This window comes from Salvelinus namaycush, unplaced genomic scaffold, assembly GCF_016432855.1.
Source record: "Salvelinus namaycush isolate Seneca unplaced genomic scaffold, SaNama_1.0 Scaffold2637, whole genome shotgun sequence".
NCBI classification, from domain to species: domain Eukaryota; kingdom Metazoa; phylum Chordata; class Actinopteri; order Salmoniformes; family Salmonidae; genus Salvelinus; species Salvelinus namaycush.
In genome coordinates this window covers 11,629-35,028 of record NW_024059494.1, presented here as the reverse complement: position 1 = coordinate 35,028, position 23,400 = coordinate 11,629, and the positions used below count along the sequence as shown (strand labels likewise).

General features: G+C 40.9%; 2 protein-coding genes across 2 annotated transcripts; both read right to left on the bottom strand.

Moving 5' to 3' along the window:
* Window positions 1–2,083: 2,083 nt before the first annotated feature.
* LOC120039312 (WAP four-disulfide core domain protein 18-like) lies at window positions 2,084–3,800 on the bottom strand (the record flags this gene model as incomplete). The annotated part of the gene is made up of 3 exons (XM_038984766.1): window positions 3,698–3,800; window positions 2,948–3,085; window positions 2,084–2,220 (listed from the first exon to the last, which is right to left on the bottom strand). Coding segments are annotated over exons 1-3 (378 nt in total), but the record flags the coding sequence as incomplete, so codon positions are not given.
* Window positions 3,801–10,668: 6,868 nt separating this feature from the next.
* On the bottom strand, window positions 10,669–18,496 carry LOC120039311 (WAP four-disulfide core domain protein 18-like). Its single transcript, XM_038984765.1, is given in 4 exon segments — window positions 10,669–10,763; window positions 10,766–10,840; window positions 17,626–17,763; window positions 18,376–18,496. Coding segments are annotated over 4 exon segments (411 nt in total). The 5' UTR covers window positions 18,479–18,496.
* Window positions 18,497–23,400: the final 4,904 nt, after the last annotated feature.

Genomic DNA, 23,400 nt, shown 5'->3' with positions numbered 1-23,400 from the left:
TCTCATCTGCAGACTCAATAGCCTTGGATTCTCAAATGACTGCCTCGCCTGGTTCACCAACTACTTCTCAGATAGAGTTCAAGTGTGTCAATCGGAGGGCCTGTTGTCCAGACCTCTGGCATCCACCTCTACGCAGACGACACCATTCTGTATACATCTGGACCTACTTTGGACACTGTGCTAACAAACCTCCAAACGAGCTTCAACGCCATACAACACTCCCTTCCATGGCCTCCAACTGCTTTTAAATGCTAGTAAAACTAACTGGATGCTCTTCAACCGATTGCTGCCAGCACCCTCCACTAGCATCACTACTCTGGACGGTTCTGACCTAGAATATGTGGACAACTACAAATACTTAGGTGTCTGGTTAGACTGTAAACTCTCCTTCCAGACTCACATCAAGCATCTCCAATCCCAAATTAAATCTAGAATCGGCTTACTATTTCACAACAAAGCCTCCTTCACTCATGCTGCCAAACATACCCTCGTAAAACTGACTATCCTACCCGTCCCTGACTTCGGCGATGTCATTTACAAAATAGCCTCCAACACTCTACTCAGCAAACTGGATGTAGTCTATCACAGTGCCATCCATTTTGTCACCAAAGCCCCATATACTACCCACCACTGCGACCTGTATGCTCTCATTGGCTGGCCCTCACTACATATTCGTCGCCAAACCCACTGGCTCCAGGTCATCTATAAGTCTTTGCTAGGTAAAGCCCCGCCTTATCTCAGCTCACTGGTCACCATAGCAACACCCACCCGTAGCACACGCTCCAGCAGGTATATTTCACTGGTTATCCCCAAAGCCAACACTTTCTTTGGCTGCCTTTCCTTCCACTTCTCTGCTGCCAATGACTGGAACGAATTGCAAAATCTCCGAAGCTGGAGTCTTATTTCTCCCTCTCTAACTTTAAGCATCAGCTGTCAGAGCAGCTTACCGATCACTGTACCTGTACACAGCCAATCTGTAAATAGCACAGCCAACTACCTCATCCCCATATTATTACTTACCCACTTGCTCTTTTGCACCCCAGAATCTGTACTTGCACATCATCATCTGCACATTTATCATCTGCACATTTATTACTCCAGTGTTAATGCTAAATTGGAATTATTTCTCCTCTATGGCCTATTTATTGCCTACCTCCCTACTCTTCTACATTTGCACGCACTGTACATAGATTTTTTATTATTGACTGTACGTTTGTTTATGTGTAACTGTGTTGTTGTTTTTGTCACACTGCTCTGCTTTATCTTGACTAGGTCGCAGTTTTAAATGAAAACTTGTTCTCAACTGGCCTACCTGGATAAATAAAGGTGATTTTTTTTATTTATTAACATAGACTGACCAGGTGAATCCAGCTGAAAGCTATAATCCCTTCTTGATGTAACTTGTTAAATCCACTTCAGTGTAGATGAAGGGGAGTGAAGATGAAGTGGAGGAGACAGGTTAAAGAAGGATTTTTAAGCTTTGAGAAAATAGACACATGGATTGGGTATGTGTGCCGTTCAGAGGGTGAACGTGCAAGACAAAAGATTTAACTGCCTTTGAATGGGCTATTGTAGTAGGTGCCAAGCACACCGGATTGACTGTGTCAAGAACTGCAAAGCTGTTGGGTTTCTCATGCTCAACATTTTCCTGTGTGTATCAAGAATGGTCTACCACCCAAAGGACATCCAGCCAACATGACACAACTGTGAGGAGCATTGGAGTCAACATTGGCCAGCATCCCTGTGGAACGCTTTCAACACCTTGTAGAGTCCATTCGCTGACGAATTAAGGCTTTTCTGAGGACAAAAGGGGGTGCAACTCAAAAATAGGAAGGTTTTCCTAAAGTTTGGTATACTCAGAGTGTATAGATGTTGCAGAACATTGGTATATACTCTAAAGGCCTGCATGGATCTTGGAAATCTTCTTAATTGAGTGTCTCAGCTCTAAAGAGAGTGTATGTGAGAAATATATCTATGTGTATGAAATGTACATTACAAGCCCCAGCTTTCTTGTTTCCAGAGTAATGCAGCAATAATGAATGCAATGGATGTGTGTATCTGTCACTCTGGGACCATATCCTACCTGTGTCGGTGCAATGCAGTCATGCCCACATCCATTGTGGCAGCATTTCTCATCATTGGGGCAGTCACTGTCATTGGAACAGAACTCTGCACACGTCCCCACGCCCCATCGTCTACGAGGGCACACTCCAGGCTTTGCTTTGGGACAACACAATTTAACCAGACATGTCAGGGAACCCAACTTACCACAAAGAGACATGAACATTTACACAATTGGACTGAACCATTTTCTGAAAATCTGTCATATTTGTGTGGAGATGGTTACGATAAATGTTAGCTGCTACAGAATCACACAGTGGTCACAGAATGTCATCAGTACAATACAACAGTGAATAATCAGTGTGTCCTCGATCCTGGTACTTGGACATCCAGTCTGGCGTCAATCACTATCAACAGATATGAGAACAATTCATAACATTCAGCATCAAGTCTAGTGACCATCAACCCACACCTTGAGTGTCACAACTAGAATACTGGAAATATTGTGTATTACATAGACTGTATACGCTAAATGTTTTGTTGATCACTCTAAACTAAATATGATCTTTAGCGATCTTACATTTCCCCATTACAAATAGGTTTATGGTAGGATCTTGTCAGCCTACACTGACTCTTCCCATTGAAGTCTTACTATTACAATGACTATGAATCTTTCAGCTGGAATACTCTGGGTCATATATATATATATATATATATATATATATATATATATATATAGACTCTATATGCCTGCATGGCTCTTGGAAATCTTCATAATTTAGTGTCTTAGCTCTTAACCGAGCTCCAGCTTTCTTGATTCCAGAGTAATGCAGCAATAATGAATGCAATGGATGTGTGTATCTGTCACTCAGGGAACATATCCTACCTGTGTAAGGTGCAATGCAGTCATGCCCACATCCGTTGTGACAGCATTTTTCATCATTGGGGCAGTCACTGTCATTGGAACAGAACTCTGCACATATCCCTGAGCCCCATCGTCTACGAGGGCACACTCCAGGCTTTGCTTTGTGAACACAATTTGAGCAGATATGTCAGGGGACCCAACTTGCCACAATGAGACATGAACATAGACACAATTGGACTGAATCATTTTCTGAAAATCTGTCATAAATGTGTTCAGATGTATTCGACAAATATGCATTTGCATCTCTGGAAAGTTTGTAGGCCATACTCCAAGTAATTTTGTGTCTAATTAATAGTTTTGGAGACATTTGTCCCCGATCATCAATGTTTCCCCCATAACACCCATGAAAATGCATGGCAGCCTTCTGAATACTCACAATCTATTGGTTAAAATATGTAGGTTGAAAACATTGTATGTTAACTAAAACGGGCTGTGCAACTGGTTACACACAGACACACAAACAGTGCTTTTAAGATGCCCAAGTAATAATTTATAGTTGAATGAACATATGAGACAAGTTGACAATCACATCATTATATGTTGACTGAGTTGTTGCATACGTTTTCTCAAGTTGGAGCTAAGTTTGGGCCAACTAAAAATGTTAAGTTCAGGTAACACTTTTATCTAGCAGGCTTCTTCAAAAAACTCAGCAAATTGTCACAGTTTGTTTCATGACAAATAATGCAAAGTAGGCTAATTAGAACAACTCACCTGTAGATGTGCCTCCCGTTTCTGCAGCAGAGACTATTTTCAAATCTACAAATGCCAACAGAAAAAGAACCAAAGCACAACGCGCTGACAAATTCATGTCCATGCTGACTTCAAGACTGTTAGAGCAAATGCAGTTCAAATCAATTTCATAGAAGAAGAGGAGACCATATTATGTATTAACCTTAGATGACTAAGAGGGGGCGCTGCTTTGAAGCCACCGCATAGCCATTTTGGAACTCCTCCTTCATTGTAAAAAAGAAAGCTATAGAAATGCATCTATTAATGTCTACATTTGTTTTTTGACAAATATATTATATTACAGACACCTTAATGCATACATGAAAATGATATTAATTGAACTGAACATGAACATTTTATATTTTGAGAGTGTTCATGTTAATGCCCCCACCACAACAAAGAATTACTTAAATACATGAAATTGTGTCTTTGAAACATTCTATTGAAATTGTCACGTCCTGACCTTAGAGATTCTATTTATGTCTCTGTTTTGGTTGGTCAGGGCGTGAGTTTGGGTGGGCAATCTATGTCTGGTGTTCTATGTTGTCCTTGTGTTGTACTTCTGTGTGTTTGGCCTGATATGGTTCTCAATCAGAGGCAGCTGTCTATCATTGTCTCTGATTGAGAATCATATTTAGGTAGCCTGTTCCCACCTGTGTTTGTGGGTGGTTGTTTCCTGTGTTAGTTTTTGCACCATACGGGACTGTTTCGGTTGTTTGTACTTTTGTTATTTTGTTCAGTGTTCTGTTGAGTTATTAAATTTCTCATTATGGACACTTACCACGCTGCACATTGGTCTGATCCTTGCTACTCCTCCTCAGACGAAGAGGAAATCCGTTACAGAAATATTGTAGAACTCCATTCATTCCTATGGAGGACTGCTCTTTCTGGGGTGTGCCAATGTGGCGGCCTGTGGCTTCAAAGCCTCTCATTGGCCATTACAAAGCACCAGCAATCCAGGGTTTTTCACATCATTGGGGAGAGACCATAGAAAAGATGAATGCACAAGGAACAATGCACCTGCAGGGTCCCTATGCCCATCAATTTACATTCCGAGTTCGGATCCGAACACTTGCTTAGGTCACATGTAATGACAATAATTAAAAAGGATATATGGAACTTGTGCCTCTGGGGGTGCTCTTGATCCAAAAGTGGTCCCCCAAATGGACAGTAATATTGTTCAGAAATTAAACCAAAATTTGATGTAAACAATTAACAACTAAATGTCCATAGTGTGTCTTCAACTGAGTGTGTAGTTCAATGACTGAATGCATTTCTGTTAAACTGCAGGTGAAAATCCACAATGTATAATGATTCATAACGAAATGTTTCAAAGTACAGTATGTGGAGAACTATAACACTGTTGATGGGTTGATTTTTGGGCAACGGTTGTGCTCTGTTTACATGGTATATGATTTTTACTTGTAATTCATCTTAAGAAATAGGCCTATACATGTCCCAAAATAACTTTTTTAATTTCTATCAAAGCTTTTCTCTCTCATCTGTCAAGTTCATGATGGGCAGACCTATACGCGTTTATCATTTTACTACACTGATATCTTGTGGCTTAGAGCGGACAACTATTTGGCGGACTAAATAAATGCTCAACATTGGAATTTCTTACATTATTCTCTCACAATAACATTGTAGGACTATACAAATCACATTCTATATGACTGACTGTTAACCTGTCTCCTACCCTTCATCTACACTGATTGAAGTGGTTTTAACAGGTGAAATTAATAAGGGATCGCAGCTTTCACCTGGTCAGTCTATATCAGTCTATGTTCATAATGTTTTGTACAGTCAGTCTATAACACGTTGTGGTTGACAAAGTGATTAGCCATTTGATTCGCTGTTCAGGAGTCTTATGGCTTGTGGTAGAAGCTATTTAGGAGCCTCTTGGACCTAGACTTGGCGCTCCGGTACTGCTTGCCGTGCGGTAGCAGAGAGAACAGTCTATGACTAGGGTGGCTGGAGTCTTTGACAATTTTTAGGGCCTTCCTCTGACACCACCTGGTATAGAGGTCCTGGATGGCAGGAAGCTTGGTCCCGGTGATGTACTGGGCCGTACGCACTACCCTCTGTAGTGCCTTGCGGTCGGAGGCCAAGCAGTTGCCATACCAGGCAGTGAACGAACCTGTCAGGATGCTCTCGATGGTGCAGCTGTAAAACCTTTTGAGGATCTGAGGACCCATGCCAAATCTTTTCAGTCTACTGAGGGGGAATAGGTTTTGTCGTGCCCTCTCCACAACTGTCTTGGTGTGCTTGGACCATGTTAGTTTGTTGATGATGTGGACGCCAAGGAACTTGAATCCTGCTCCACTACAGCCCCGTCAATGAGAATGGGGGCGTGCTCGGTCCTCCTTTTCCTGCAGTCCACAATCATCTCCTTTGTCTTGATCACGTTGAGGGGGAGTTGTTGTCCTTGCACCACACGGTCAGGTCTCTGACCTCCTCCCTATAGGCTGTCTCATCGTTGTCGGTGATCAGGCCTACCACTGGTGTGTCATCAGCAAACTTAATGATGGTGTTGGAGTAGTGCCTGGCCGTGCAGTCATGAGTGAACAGGGAGTACAGGAAGGGGCTGAGCACGCACCCCTACCCTTACCACCTGGGGGCGGCCCATCATGAAATCCAGGATTCAGTTACAGAGGGAGGTGTTTAGTCCCAGGGTCCTTAGCTTAGTGATGAGCTTTGAGGGCACTATGGTGTTGAACACTGAGCTGTAGTCAATGAATAGCAGTCTCACATAGGTGTTCCTTTTTTCCAGGTGTGACAGAGCAGTGGGGAGTGCAATAGAGATTGCATCGTCTGTGGATCTTTTGGTGTGGTATGCTAATTAGAGTGGGTCTAGGGTTTCTGGGATAATGGTGTTGATGTGAGCCATGACCAGCCTTTCAAAGCATTTCATGGCTACAGACGTGAGTGCTATGGGTCGGTAGTCATTTAGGCAGGCTATCTTAGTTTTTTTTGGGCACAGGGACTATGGTAGTCTGCTTGAAACATGTTGGTATTACAGACTCAGACAGGGAGAGGTTGAAAATGTCAGTGAAGACACTTGCCATTTGGTCAGCGCATGCTCGGAGTACACGTCCTGGTAATCCGTCTGGCCCTGCGGCCTTGTGAATGTTGACCTGTTTGAAGGTCTTACTCACATCGGCTGCGGAGAGCGTGATCACACAGTCGTCCGGAACAGCTGATGCTCTCATGCATGTTTCAGTGTTACTTGACTCGAAGCGAGCATAGAAGTTATTTAGCTCGTCTGGTAGGCTCGTGTCACTGAGCAGCTCGCGGCTGTGCTTCTCTTTGTAGTCTGTAATAGTTTGCAGGCCCTGCCACATCTGACGAGCGTCGGAGCCGCTGTAGTACGATTTAATGTTCGTCCTGTGTTGGCACTTTGCCTGTTTGATGGTTCGTCGGAGGGCATAGCGGGATTTCTTATAAGATCTCTGGCGCTCTAGGTCGACAGGTTCCCGCACCGAGGTTAACGGTCCGCTCCTGATCCCCGGGATCGTCATCTTGGTCTGCGTCCTGTGGCTGAAGCCGTGCGTCAGGGAGGGGGTACTGTCACGTGTGCTCCCTCTCCGGCCTCTAGGTCACCAGGCTGCTCGTTATGGCGCGGCCCTGTCACCATCGTTGCGGTCATCAGCGTGTTATGACACTCACCTGGACTCCATCACCTCCTTGATTACCTGCCCTATATATGTCACTCGTTTTGGTTCCTTCCCCAGGCTTCATTGTTTCTGTTTCAGTTTGGTCTGTGCATTGTTTGTGTTTCTTGTTTTCTATTATGTTTCGTTTATTGGTTAAATCCCTCACTCTTTGAACTTGCTTCCCAACTCTCAGCGCACATTGTTACACTAATATTCATAAGACCATTACATAAGATATGTAATATAGGTCTTTATAAACTACTTTACTAATCACCAGTTAAGTCTTTTTGCGTGGCCTCATCTAAAGTGTGGGCAACTTATACTTAAATACTAAATACTTTCTAAACAATAAGCACACAATATTCCAAAACGGTCACGCTGTTGTGATACTGTGATGTGTAACTTCAGACAAACTCTATGTTGAGTAACATAATGTTTTTAGTCCACAAATGCTTTTCTTAATTACATAAATGCTTCAAAATTCCCAAAAAGTGACATTAGCTGATGAAGATGATCTCATAGAACAAAACGTATAAGATCTCCTAAACCTGTCTTCACCACAAAATGTATTTTCAGCGTTTATCCAAAAACCCTACAAAAACTCCATACATTTTCCCATAGGCTTTGTTCAAAGAACCATGGCGGAGTTAGTCCCTACAAAGAGACATCATTACTATTGCTCTCTATACATGTTAGCAATTGGGAATCTTCAACCCTTGCAAAAGTAACCTCACAGCCCAATCCCCCCACCCCCCTTTCGCTAATTTCACCACCGGCAAAGCATTAAAAAAGAATCTCACCCATCTACACACAATATCTCATAATGACAGTGAAAACATGATTTTAGAAATATTTGCTAATTTATTGAAAGTGAAATACAGAAATATCTAATTTACATGCAGTACCAGTCAAAAGTTTGAACACACCTAGTCATTCCAGTTTTTTTTTTTTTTTTTTTTTTTACTATTTTCTACATTGTGTAATAATAGTGAAGACATCAAAACTATGAAATAACACATATGGAATTATGTAGTAACCAAAAAAGTGTTAAACAAATAAAAATATATTTTAAATTCTTCTTAGTAGCCACACTTTGCCTTGATGACAGCTTTTCACACTCTTGGCATTCTCTCAACCAGCTTCACCTGGAATGCTTTTCCAGCAGTCTTAAAGGAGTTCCCCACATATGCTGAGCACTTGTTGGCCCTTCCTCCCCAATTAAGGTGCCACCAACTTCCTGTGCTAGACAGCCATTTTCAAAAGGGGTCTCTTTGCTGTTATACAGATTAAATCCATCCATTTCTGGTGGATTGACAGTGGAACTCTGTTTAAAGTATAATTTTTAAATGAAGCCAAACAGAGTAGGCTACTGTTTAAATGTTATCCTCCAGAAGAGGCAGAACATAGGCTATATTACAGCAAATAATATGTCTAATCTCGAAAGTACTGATAGAGGAAAAAACATTTTCTTGTAGAGAATGTATAAGGAAGGTATCATGTTAATGAATGACATTGTAAACAATGAAGGTAAAATTATGTCACACAAGCAATTAATCACGGTGTAAGGAAATGTATGCTCAATACAAAATTATAACCAGTTCATCGCAGCTCTGCCACAAAAATGGAAGAGGCAATTACTTAAAAGAGAAAGGAATGAATTAATCGTAAATGGCTTAAAATGACCAATATAAATCGTAACATGTATCAGTTTCCCTTATGGTCAACAGGGTTGACAACTATACCGCATTAAATTCAAGATAGTTGGGAACAGATTTTCGATATCCCAATACCATGGCATCAGATTTATGAAGTAATATACAAAGTAACAATTGAAGCATCAAACCTTTCTTTTCAATTTAAGCTATTATATCAAATTCCCGCTACAAAAAGAATGCTCAGTATATAGGGCATTGAACAGAATCAATAGAGTAGCTATTTTGGTACTGTCCATCGGTGGCTTGTTTTTGGAGTCAGGTTCAGGAATGGTTGTTACCATGGGTACCACTGGGCACACATTTGGGGATTTTGCCCAAGCACTACACAGCTGATTCAAATAACCAACTCATCATCAAGCTTTGATTATCTTCATCAGCTATGTAGTGCTAGAGCAAAAACCGAAACGTGCACCCAGGATGGGCCCCAGGACCGAGCTTGGGAAACCCTGCCCTATGGTACTGCCCAGGGACACAGTGATTTAATGCAAAGTGATGGATTGTGGGCATGCGCCTGCCACGGAGGAACATCCAAATCTTCCACAGTTTGATGTCAGAGTAGCTCACCATTGTCCCAGGGAGCATTCGGACTACCTCCAAATCATCTCGCATCTGACGCACCAGGGCTGTCCCCTTTGTGTGTCCCAAGTCGTTTCCACCGAGATGGATGACTGTATTCACGGTCACACCTCGTATCAGTGAGAGAGAATATTTCAGAACCCTTCCACTGAGAACAGCTCGGCCATATTTCGGGCTCGTGTAGTCATCTATCTAGCCAGCTACATTGTGTAATCGCATAGTAAATATTTGCTTCAGTCTTTGTTTCCTTGCTCTCGCCAATTTTCTTTGAGCAATGATCAGTAGGATTATGAGCAGGGATCTTATCAATAAATACAATTTAAAAACGCACAACTTTGTGAACATTCACAAGGGAGAGCATGTGCTAAACTCTATTATAAACTGGGTGGTTCGAGCCCCGAATGCTGAAAGGCTGACAGCCATGGTATATCAAAACTTATACCACTGGTATGACAAATCATTTATTTTTACACCTTTAATTACATTGGTAACATATTTATAATAGCAATAAGGCTCCTCGGAGGTTTGTGGTGTATGGCCAATATACCACGGCTAAGGGCTGTATATCCAGGCACTCCGTTTTGCATCGTGCTGAGAACAGTCCTTAGCATGGTATATTGGCCATATACCACACCTCCTCGTGCCTTATTGCTTAATTATAATGTTGTATAATAAGGTTGCATGATCACCTTCCGGTGTAAAAAACATGGAAATTAAAAACCAAAAACTATGTTTAAAGTGAGAAAAGGCATTGGTCTGAAGCCGGAAAATTAAGGATATTCACATGAGCACCACATGAGTCTCAAATAAACCCCTAAAAAACAAGGCACAGGTGTTCAAAATCTTGTTTTATTCAAATTCAGAAGTCCACATGAGTTTGTCAATTGACATACCGTCCATGAAGTTGGTCCAGTTTCCATAAAAGCTATGATCATTTTTCATTTTATTATTGCATAAAATCATCAGTTTTCAAAAACATAATTGTACTTGTAATAATTTGTATTTTCTACTTATTTCTTATAATTATTAAGAATTTCCAATAAAGCTTCAATGGCTCAGTGCAGGCGTAGAATCAACATATCCGGAAACACTTCTGTTCCTCGGGCACTGGCCATCTTTGTAACAGTACTCGGCACACATGTAGGTCCCCTTGGGCAGGACACAGCGACCGGGCTTCACTATGGTAACAGAGAAAAAGCGGTCAGTTATACAGTAGAAACATACGTGTAATAGGAATTTCCAGGTTAACAATCGAGAAAAGCAGTCGCAGGTAAAGTCAATCAAATCTATCCATAATAAATTGATACATGCAAAATGTATATGTACAATGTATGTGCATGTATATGTAGCAGAAAAGCTGTAAAAACCGCCCAAAAGATTTTTGACCTCCAAAGAGGTGGAGGACACAGTTTATTACAATTTGCAACAGGGAGACACTTCTAGCACAGAAGCAGAGAAAATGTCTAACTGGCATCTTGGAGACATGCCCTTTACATTCTAATCAGACAGCACCAAATGTTCTGTAAACACCAGCTCTAGAGGCTTGTAGGAAGTCAAAACAAACAGGCTGTCAGCTGCTACAGAATCACACAGTGTTCACAGAATGTCATCAATACAATATAACAGTGAATAATCAGTGTGTCCTCGGCCCTTGTACCTCAAGTCCGGCGTCAATCTCTATCAACAGATGTGAGAACAATCCATAACATTCAGCATCAAGTCCAGTGACCATCAACTCACACCTTGAGTGTCACAAGTAGAACACTGGAAATCATCCGTACACTGATTCTTTCCATTGAGGTCTTAATATTACAATGAGTTGGAATTCTGTTGGTGGCCCTTGACAAATTGGCAGCTTAATTAATGTTCTGTGTACAGTAATAAAGTATGTTGCTACTCCTCTGAAGTCTCAGCCTGATATTCCCAAATTCCCCTTCCCTTAGATATGCATTTGTATCACCTTATCAACAACAACGTGTTATACACTGACTGTACAAAACATTATGAACACCTGCTCGTTTCATGACATAGAATGAGCATATATGATCCAAGATGGCGTAGCAGTCAGACGTCTTTTGTCTTGTCTTGTCTCGTCCAGTGTATATATCATTTTCTTCGTATATATTTTGTATATATTTTTTATCTCAATTTCAATATACTCTTCTCACCCAATGTAGTATGGATCTGCTATTTTTTATACTTTAGAACCGGAACCCTCATCAGGAGCTAGCCAGCTAACTAGCTACTAGCTAGTAGTCAGTTAGCCACTTCTAGCGGTCGATATTAACACCATTACCATCACCATTAACTAGGGCATCAGCCAGCCTCAGCCTGTTCAATTCCTGCCAGTCTGCACAGCGTGATATCAACCCAGAGCATATCGGACAGTTTTTTCTCCGGATTCCTACCGCAAGTTCTGAACCTTTACACCGGATCATCGCAGCTAGCTAGCTGCTACCCGAGTGGCTACTCCTGGCTAACATCTCTGTCACGAAGCAAGCACCAGTTAGCCTGGAGCTAGCCTCGAGCTAGGCCCATCTCCCTGCTAGCCGAAGAGATCCCTCAGACAATTCCTGGGTTTCAAAACCTCTTTTGTCAATTGGCCTGGATCCTTTGCTGCTGACACGGAGCCCCGCCAATCCATCACGACTGGTCTGCCGACGTAGCCGTTCGAGGGGGTTTCAACAGGCTCTCCCTTTGCGATGTCCCCCTGAGGCCCATCTGCTAGCCTGCCAGCCCCGGCCTGCTAGCTGTCTGAATCGCTGTGTCTCCAGCTTGCCTAGCTACTCACTGGACCCTATGATCACTCGGCTACACATGCCTCTCCCTAATGTCAATATGCCTTGTCTATTGCTGTTTTGGTTGGTGATTATTGTCTTATTTCACTGTAGAGTCTCCAGCCCTGCTCAATATGCCTTAGCTAGCCCTTTTGTTCCACCCCCCACTCATGCGGTGACTTCACCTGGCTTAAATGGTGCCTCTAGAGACAAAACCTCTCTCATCGTCACTCAATGCTAGGTTTTACCTCCACTGTACTCACATCCTGCCATACCCTTGTCTGTACATTATGCCTTGAATATACTCTTCCTTGCCCAGAAATCTGCTCCTTTTACTCTCTGTTCCGAACGCACTAGACGACCAGTTCTTATAGCCTTTAGCCGTACCCTTATCATACTCCTCCTCTGTTCCTCTGGTGATGTAGAGGTTAACCCAGGCCCTGCAGCCCCCAGCATCACTCCCATTCCCCAGGCGCTCTCATTTGTTGACTTCTGTAACTGTAAAAGCCTTGGTTTCAGGCATGTTAACATTAGAAGCCTCCTCCCTAAGTTTGTTTTATTCACTGCTTTAGCACACTCTGTCAACCCAGATGTCCTAGCCATGTCTGAATCCTGGCTTAGGAAGGCCACCAAAAATCCTGACATTTCCATCCCTAACTATCACATTTTCCGACAAGATAGAACTGCCAAAGGGGGAGGAGTTGCAATCTACTGCAGAGATAGCCTGCAGAGTTCTGTCATACTATCTAGGTCTGTGCCCAAACAATTCGAGCTTCTACTTAAAAATCCACCTTTTCAGAAACAAGTCTCTCACCGTTGCCGCTTGCTATAGACCCCCCTCAGCCCCCAGCTGTGCCCTGGACACCATACGTGAATTGATCGCCCCCCATCTATCTTCAGAGTTCGTACTGTTAGGTGACCTAAACTGGGACATGCTTAACACCCCGGCCATCCTACAATCTAAGCTAGATGCCCTCAATCTCACACAAATTATCAAGGAACCTACCAGGTACAACCCTAAATCCGTAACCATGGGCACCCTCTTAGATATCATCCTGACCGACTTGCACTCTAAATACACATTTGCTGTCTTCAACCAGGATCTCAGCGATCACTGCCTCATTGTCTGCGTGCGTAATGGGTCTGCGGTCAAACGACCAACCCTCATCACTGTCAAACGCTCCCTAAAACACTTCAGCGAGCAGGCCTTTCTAATCGACCTGGCTCGGGTATCCTGGAAGGATATTGACCTCATCCCATCAGTAGAGGATGCCTGGTTGCTCTTCAAAAGTTCTTTCCTCACCATCTTAAATAAGCATGCCCCATTCCACAAATGTGGAACTAAGAACAGATATAGGCCTTGGTTCACCCCAGACTTGACTGCCCTTGACCAGCACAAAAACATCCTGTGGCGTTCTGCATTAGCATCGAATAGCCTTCGCGATATGCAACTTTTCAGGGAAGTCAGGAACCAATATACTCAGTCAGTTAGGAAAGCTAAGGCTAGCTTTTTCAAACAGAAATTTGTTTCCTGTAGCACTAAAGCCAAAAAGTTTTGGGACACTGTAAAGTCCATGGAGAATAAGAGCGCCTCCTCCCAGCTGCCTCTGCACTGAGGATAGGAAACACTGTCACCACCGATAAATCTACGATAATCGATAATTTCAATAAGCATTTTTCTATGGCTGGCCAAGCTTTCCACCTGGCTACCCCTACCCCGGCCAACATCTCAGCACCCCCTGCAGCAACTTGCCCAAGCCCCCCTCGTCTCTCCTTCACCCAAATCCAGACCGCTGATGTTCTGAAAGAGCTGCAAAATTTGGATCCTACAAATCAGCTGGGCTAGACTTTCTGGACCCTCTCTTTCTAAAATGATCCGCCGGAATTGTTGCAACCCCTATTACTAGCCTATTCAACCTCTCTTTCGTATTGTCTGAGATCCCCAAAGATTGGAAAGCTGCCGCGGTCATCCCCCTCTTCAAAGGGGGAGACACTCTAGACCCGAACTGTTATAGACCTATATCCATCCTGCCCTGCCTTTCTAAAATCTTCGAAAGCCAAGTTAACAAACAGATCACCGACCATTTCGAATCCCACCACACCTTCTCCACTATGCAATCTGGTTTCCGAGCTGGTCATGGGTGCACCTCAGCCACGCTCAAGGTCCTAAACGATATCATAACCGCCATTGATAAAAGACAGTACTGTGCAGCCGTCTTCATTGACCTGGCCAAGGCTTTCGACTCTGTCAATCACCGAATTCTCATCTGCAGACTCAATAGCCTTGGATTCTCAAATGACTGCCTCGCCTGGTTCACCAACTACTTCTCAGATAGAGTTCAGTGTGTCAAATCGGAGGGCCTGTTGTCCAGACCTCTGGCATCCACCTCTACGCAGACGACACCATTCTGTATACATCTGGACCTACTTTGGACACTGTGCTAACAAACCTCCAAACGAGCTTCAACGCCATACAACACTCCTTCCATGGCCTCCAACTGCTTTTAAATGCTAGTAAAACTAACTGCATGCTCTTCAACCGATTGCTGCCAGCACCCTCCACTAGCATCACTACTCTGGATGGTTCTGACCTAGAATATGTGGACAACTACAAATACTTAGGTGTCTGGTTAGACTGTAAACTCTCCTTCCAGACTCACATCAAGCATCTCCAATCCCAAATTAAATCTAGAATCGGCTTACTATTTCGCAACAAAGCCTCCTTCACTCATGCTGCCAAACATACCCTCGTAAAACTGACTATCCTACCCGTCCCTGACTTCGGCGATGTCATTTACAAAATAGCCTCCAACACTCTACTCAGCAAACTGGATGTAGTCTATCACAGTGCCATCCATTTTGTCACCAAAGTCCCATATACTACCCACCACTGCGACCTGTATGCTCTCATTGGCTGGCCCTCACTACATATTCGTCGCCAAACCCACTGGCTCCAGGTCATCTATAAGTCTTTGCTAGGTAAAGCCCCGCCTTATCTCAGCTCACTGGTCACCATAGCAACACCCACCCGTAGCACACGCTCCAGCAGGTATATTTCACTGGTTATCCCCAAAGCCAACACTTTCTTTGGCTGCCTTTCCTTCCACTTCTCTGCTGCCAATGACTGGAACGAATTGCAAAAATCTCCGAAGCTGGAGTCTTATTTCTCCCTCTCTAACTTTAAGCATCAGCTGTCAGAGCAGCTTACCGATCACTGTACCTGTACACAGCCAATCTGTAAATAGCACAGCCAACTACCTCATCCCCATATTATTACTTACCCACTTGCTCTTTTGCACCCCAGAATCTGTACTTGCACATCATCATCTGCACATTTATCATCTGCACATTTATCACTCCAGTGTTAATGCTAAATTGGAATTATTTCTCCTCTATGGCCTATTTATTGCCTACCTCCCTACTCTTCTACATTTGCACGCACTGTACATAGATTTTTTATTATTGACTGTACGTTTGTTTATGTGTAACTGTGTTGTTGTTTTTGTCACACTGCTCTGCTTTATCTTGACTAGGTCGCAGTTTTAAATGAAAACTTGTTCTCAACTGGCCTACCTGGATAAATAAAGGTGATTTTTTTTATTTATTAACATAGACTGACCAGGTGAATCCAGCTGAAAGCTATAATCCCTTCTTGATGTAACTTGTTAAATCCACTTCAGTGTAGATGAAGGGGAGTGAAGATGAAGTGGAGGAGACAGGTTAAAGAAGGATTTTTAAGCTTTGAGAAAATAGACACATGGATTGGGTATGTGTGCCGTTCAGAGGGTGAACGTGCAAGACAAAAGATTTAACTGCCTTTGAACGGGCTATTGTAGTAGGTGCCAAGCACACCGGATTGACTGTGTCAAGAACTGCAAAGCTGTTGGGTTTCTCATGCTCAACATTTTCCTGTGCGTATCAAGAATGGTCTACCACCCAAAGGACATCCAGCCAACATGACACAACTGTGAGGAGCATTGGAGTCAACATTGGCCAGCATCCCTGTGGAACGCTTTCAACACCTTGTAGAGTCCATTCGCTGACGAATTAAGGCTTTTCTGAGGACAAAAGGGGGTGCAACTCAAAAATAGGAAGGTTTTCCTAAAGTTTGGTATACTCAGAGTGTATAGATGTTGCAGAACATTGGTATATACTCTAAAGGCCTGCATGGATCTTGGAAATCTTCTTAATTGAGTGTCTCAGCTCTAAAGAGAGTGTATGTGAGAAATATATCTATGTGTATGAAATGTACATTACAAGCCCCAGCTTTCTTGTTTCCAGAGTAATGCAGCAATAATGAATGCAATGGATGTGTGTATCTGTCACTCTGGGACCATATCCTACCTGTGTCGGTGCAATGCAGTCATGCCCACATCCATTGTGGCAGCATTTCTCATCATTGGGGCAGTCACTGTCATTGGAACAGAACTCTGCACACGTCCCCACGCCCCATCGTCTACGAGGGCACACTCCAGGCTTTGCTTTGGGACAACACAATTTAACCAGACATGTCAGGGAACCCAACTTACCACAAAGAGACATGAACATTTACACAATTGGACTGAACCATTTTCTGAAAATCTGTCATATTTGTGTGGAGATGGTTACGATAAATGTTAGCTGCTACAGAATCACACAGTGGTCACAGAATGTCATCAGTACAATACAACAGTGAATAATCAGTGTGTCCTCGATCCTGGTACTTGGACATCCAGTCTGGCGTCAATCACTATCAACAGATATGAGAACAATTCATAACATTCAGCATCAAGTCTAGTGACCATCAACCCACACCTTGAGTGTCACAACTAGAATACTGGAAATATTGTGTATTACATAGACTGTATACGCTAAATGTTTTGTTGATCACTCTAAACTAAATATGATCTTTAGCGATCTTACATTTCCCCATTACAAATAGGTTTATGGTAGGATCTTGTCAGCCTACACTGACTCTTCCCATTGAAGTCTTACTATTACAATGACTATGAATCTTTCAGCTGGAATACTCTGGGTCATATATATATATATATATATAGACTCTATATGCCTGCATGGCTCTTGGAAATCTTCATAATTTAGTGTCTTAGCTCTTAACCGAGCTCCAGCTTTCTTGATTCCAGAGTAATGCAGCAATAATGAATGCAATGGATGTGTGTATCTGTCACTCAGGGAACATATCCTACCTGTGTAAGGTGCAATGCAGTCATGCCCACATCCGTTGTGACAGCATTTTTCATCATTGGGGCAGTCACTGTCATTGGAACAGAACTCTGCACATATCCCTGAGCCCCATCGTCTACGAGGGCACACTCCAGGCTTTGCTTTGTGAACACAATTTGAGCAGATATGTCAGGGGACCCAACTTGCCACAATGAGACATGAACATAGACACAATTGGACTGAATCATTTTCTGAAAATCTGTCATAAATGTGTTCAGATGTATTCGACAAATATGCATTTGCATCTCTGGAAAGTTTGTAGGCCATACTCCAAGTAATTTTGTGTCTAATTAATAGTTTTGGAGACATTTGTCCCCGATCATCAATGTTTCCCCCATAACACCCATGAAAATGCATGGCAGCCTTCTGAATACTCACAATCTATTGGTTAAAATATGTAGGTTGAAAACATTGTATGTTAACTAAAACGGGCTGTGCAACTGGTTACACACAGACACACAAACAGTGCTTTTAAGATGCCCAAGTAATAATTTATAGTTGAATGAACATATGAGACAAGTTGACAATCACATCATTATATGTTGACTGAGTTGTTGCATACGTTTTCTCAAGTTGGAGCTAAGTTTGGGCCAACTAAAAATGTTAAGTTCAGGTAACACTTTTATCTAGCAGGCTTCTTCAAAAAACTCAGCAAATTGTCACAGTTTGTTTCATGACAAATAATGCAAAGTAGGCTAATTAGAACAACTCACCTGTAGATGTGCCTCCCGTTTCTGCAGCAGAGACTATTTTCAAATCTACAAATGCCAACAGAAAAAGAACCAAAGCACAACGCGCTGACAAATTCATGTCCATGCTGACTTCAAGACTGTTAGAGCAAATGCAGTCCACATCAATTTCATAGAAGAAGAGGAGACCATATTATGTATTAACCTTAGATGACTAAGAGGGGGCGCTGCTTTGAAGCCACCGCACAGCCATTTTGGAACTCCTCCTTCATTGTAAAAAGAAAAAGCTATAGAAATGCATCTATTAATGTCTACATTTGTTTTTTGACAAATATATTATATTACAGACACCTTAATGCATACATGAAAATGATATTAATTGAACTGAACATGAACATTTTATATTTTGAGAGTGTTCATGTTAATGCCCCCACCACAACAAAGAATTACTTAAATACATGAAATTGTGTCTTTGAAACATTCTATTGAAATTGTCACGTCCTGACCTTAGAGATTCTATTTATGTCTCTGTTTTGGTTGGTCAGGGCGTGAGTTTGGGTGGGCAATCTATGTCTGGTGTTCTATGTTGTCCTTGTGTTGTACTTCTGTGTGTTTGGCCTGATATGGTTCTCAATCAGAGGCAGCTGTCTATCATTGTCTCTGATTGAGAATCATATTTAGGTAGCCTGTTCCCACCTGTGTTTGTGGGTGGTTGTTTCCTGTGTTAGTTTTTGCACCATACGGGACTGTTTCGGTTGTTTTTTTTTTTTGTTTTTTTTTTATTTTTTTTTATTTTATTTTTTTCTTTCTTGGGGGGTGGATCAGCTTAATATTGCGGAAAGAATGTTGCTTCCAATGTAATTGTCTGCATCATTTCCAATCCCCCATATTTTTTTGGGTAAATATATATATCCATTCACGTATGCATACATATACACATATATACATACACATACCTACATAGACATACATACTTTTTTTAAAGAGTATACCTTTATTATTATTCCCCGCAAACCCTACCACCGATCCCCCAATTGGAGTAAACTGATAAACATTTCTGTTTTTACCTTCAATTTATACATCTTATACACATTTTACAGACACAGTCTACTTTATAATAGTTCTCTCTTGTTTGTTCTTAGTCCTTCCTCTATTTCTGTTGTCCATCCAGTTTGATTTCCACTTGTAACTGTGCTATTTCACAATAGCTCCGCACCTATACACATTTCACAGATCCCGTATGCCCTACATTGTTTATCTTGTTATTAGTCCCACCCTTCAGCTCCACTCAACCTTTCCCATCTATCTTCCAACATCACCCATTTCGGATTTTTATTTGCCATATATTTTTCAACTGTGCTGTGATGCTTCACAAAAGATTTGAATCTTCCTATTCTCATAGCTTCCACGGATTGTAAATTAAAAATAAACATTTTTGCTAAAATAATTATTATATTATTGATTGATTGACTATGGCTTTTCAAATCCCCCAGTATTGCTATCTGTAGCGTTAGTTCTACGCAAATGTTGCAATTCTTCAACCATTCCTGGACCTGTGACCAAAAACGAGCTACATGCGGACAATACCAAAATAAATGGTCTAATGACTCTGCCTCCTCACAGCAGAATCTACAGAGCTGGGAAGATTGTATCCCCCATATATATAACATTCTATTAGTTGCAAGAATTTTGTACAATAATTTAAATTGAAAAATTCGAAGTTTTGAATCCGGCGTTGTTTTGCGTATCAATTCATAAACCATGTGCCATGGAATGGGTACATCGAAAATCTCTTCCCAACTATTTTGCAATTTATATGGCACAGCTGTAAGTTTTTTGGTCCTTAAATGAAATTGGTATATGTTTTTATTTATCACACTTTTCTTTAACCATTTATGTTCTTTAATATAAGGCCGACATACAAGTTCCTTACTTTTATCCCCTTCCACCTGCCTCTTCCATTTTTGTGGTAATGCTGCAATTAATTGGTTGTAATTTTGGGTAGAGCAGACATTTCCATATGTCTGTGTTAGCTGCATGTGTGACATTACTCCACCAGTCCTATTTATGATATCATTCACAAAAATTATACCTTTTTTAAACATTTCTTCGATAAATACAGTTTTTTTATCAATTACTATATTTGAATTTAACCACAAGATTTGTTGTACTATTTGTTCCGTCCTTTCAGGTGGATTAAACTGAAATTGCAACCAACTTTCTAAGGCTTGTTTAAAAAATAAAGATATTTTGGAGATTATTTCCTTTTCAAGCAACCGAAAGTGAGCAGGTGTAATCTGAATAAAGGGAAAAAGGCCCTTCTTGAACATAGGATGAGACATTCGTACCAATCTACTAGAGAACCAGTTTGGATTTAAGTATAACTTTTGTATGACTGATGCCTTTAGTGAGAGGTCTAATGCTTTAATATTTAATAATTTCTGCCCTCCGAATTCATATTCGTTATATAAATAGGCCCTTTTAATTTTATCTGGCTTGCCGTTCCAAATAAAATTGAATATTTTTTGTTCATATAATTTAAAAAGCAGGTCACTAGGTGTAGGCAAAACCATAAGCAAATAGGTAAACTGTGATATGATTAAAGAGTTAATCAGGGTGATTTTCCCACAAATAGACAGGTATTTTCCTTTCCATGGTAGCAAGATCTTATCTATTTTTGCTAACTTTCTATAAAAATTTATTGGAGTGAGATCATTTCTTTCTTTTGGGATTTGTATACCGAGTATGTCCACATCACTGTCAGACCATTTAATTGGTAAACTACATGGCAATGTAAAATGTGTATTTTTTAGTGATCCAATACGTAATATGGTACATTTATCATAATTTGGTTTTAATCCAGAGAGGATAGCAAATGTATCTAGATCCTCTAAGAGGCCGTGGAGAGATTCTAGTTGTGGTTTTAAAAGAAAACATGAATCATCAGCGTACAATGACACCTTAGTTTTTAGGCCCTGGATTTCTAATCCCTTAATATTAATGTTTGATCTAATTTTAACAGCTAACATTTCGATGCCAATAATAAATAGATATGCCGATAGTGGACAACCTTGTTTTACTCCTCTAGATAGTTTAAAACTTTCTGAGATGTAGCCATTATTTACTATTTTACACCTAGGGTTACTATACATAATTTTTACCCATTTTATAAGAGATTCCCCAAAATTGAAATATTCTAGGCATTTATATATAAACTCCAGTCGTACTTTATCAAAAGCCTTTTCAAAATCAGCTATGAAAACCAGGCCTGGTGTCCCCGATATTTCATAGTGTTCTATTGTTTCCAGTACTTGCCTTATATTATCTCCAATGTATCGTCCATGTAAAAAACCTGTCTGATTAGGATGAATAATATCTGACAAAACTTTTTTTATTCTATGCGCCAAGCATTTTGCTAGGATTTTTGCATCACAACACTGAAGTGTAAGAGGTCTCCAATTTTTTAAATGGACTGGATCTTTATATATACCACTTGGGTCCTGTTTCAGTAATAATGATATCACACCTTCTTGTTGCGTGTCTGATAATCTATCATTTATATAGGAGTGGTTAAAACAAGCTAATAATGGTCCTTTGAGTATATCAAAAAAATGTTTGTATACTTCCACTGGTATGCCATCCAGTCCTGGAGTTTTCCCATCCTTAAAGGCCCCAATTGCATCAAGTAGTTCCTCCTCTGTAATTAGGCCTTCACATGAGTCTTTCTGTACAGATGTTAATTTTACATTATTATTAGGGAAAAAATCCATACAATTAGTTTCAGTTAGTGGAGATGGAGGAGCCTGAAACGAAAATATATTCTTAAAGTACTTTACTTCCTCTTTCAAAATATCATTTGGTGAATCATGCGTGACTCCATCATTTGTAACAAGTTTTAATACGTTTTTTTTGGTAGCATTTCTATATTGAAGATTGAAAAAGAATTTGGTGCATTTTTCCCCATATTCCATCCAGTTCGCTTTATTTTTGTAATATATTACACTGGATCTTTCTTGAATAAGTTCCTCCATTTCTTTTTGTTTTTCCTCTAACTTATTCTGTGCCTCTATGGTACCGTTTTTATTGTTATCTAACTGTACTGTTAGTCCTTCAATTTCCTTTGTTAATATGGACTCTTTTGATCGAAATTGCTTTTGTTTTATAGATGAGTACTGAATTGCATGGCCTCTAAAGGCACACTTAAAAGTGTCCCATACAATATGGGGATCTGCTGTACCTATGTTATGTCTAAAAAAGTCAGTTATAAATTCTTCTGTCCTAGTTCTAAACAATTTATCATCTAGTAGGCTTTGATTAAATTTCCAATATCCTCGCCCATGTGGAAATTCTGTAAGAGTAATATATATGCCAATTATGTGATGGTCCAACCGCATTCTGTCCCCTATCAAACACTTTTTAACTTTTGGTGCCAGAGAGAATGATATAAGAAAGTAGTCAAGGCGACTAGCTTGATTAAGCCTCCGCCATGTATATCTCACTAGGTCAGGGTATTTAAGTCTCCATATATCCACTAATTCCAATATATCCATGACATTCCTGATTTCCTTAAGTGCCTGAGGGTGATAGTTTGTAGTGTGATTTCCTTTCCGGTCCATAGAGGTATTTAAGACCGTATTAAAATCTCCCACTATAATAATAGAGTCTAGTGTTGCTTGTAGAGTTGATACATTCTTATATATATTGTCAAAGAAGCTTGGATCATCATTATTCGGACCGTATAGGTTAATAAGCCATATATGTTTATTGTCCAATAACATATTTAAAATAATCCATCTACCTTGAGGATCTGTTTGGACAAGTTGCACATTTGGATCAAAGTTATTATTAATTAAAACCATCACCCCTTTTGAATTTCTTTGCCCATGGGAGAAATATATTTCGCCCCCCCAGTTCTTTTTCCACAAAACTTCATCTAAAACTGTTGAATGGGTTTCCTGTAAACAGTAGATATTATAATCCTTCTCTTTTAGCCAGGTAAATACTGATCGTCTTTTCTTATTATCTGCTAAGCCATTACAATTGTAACTG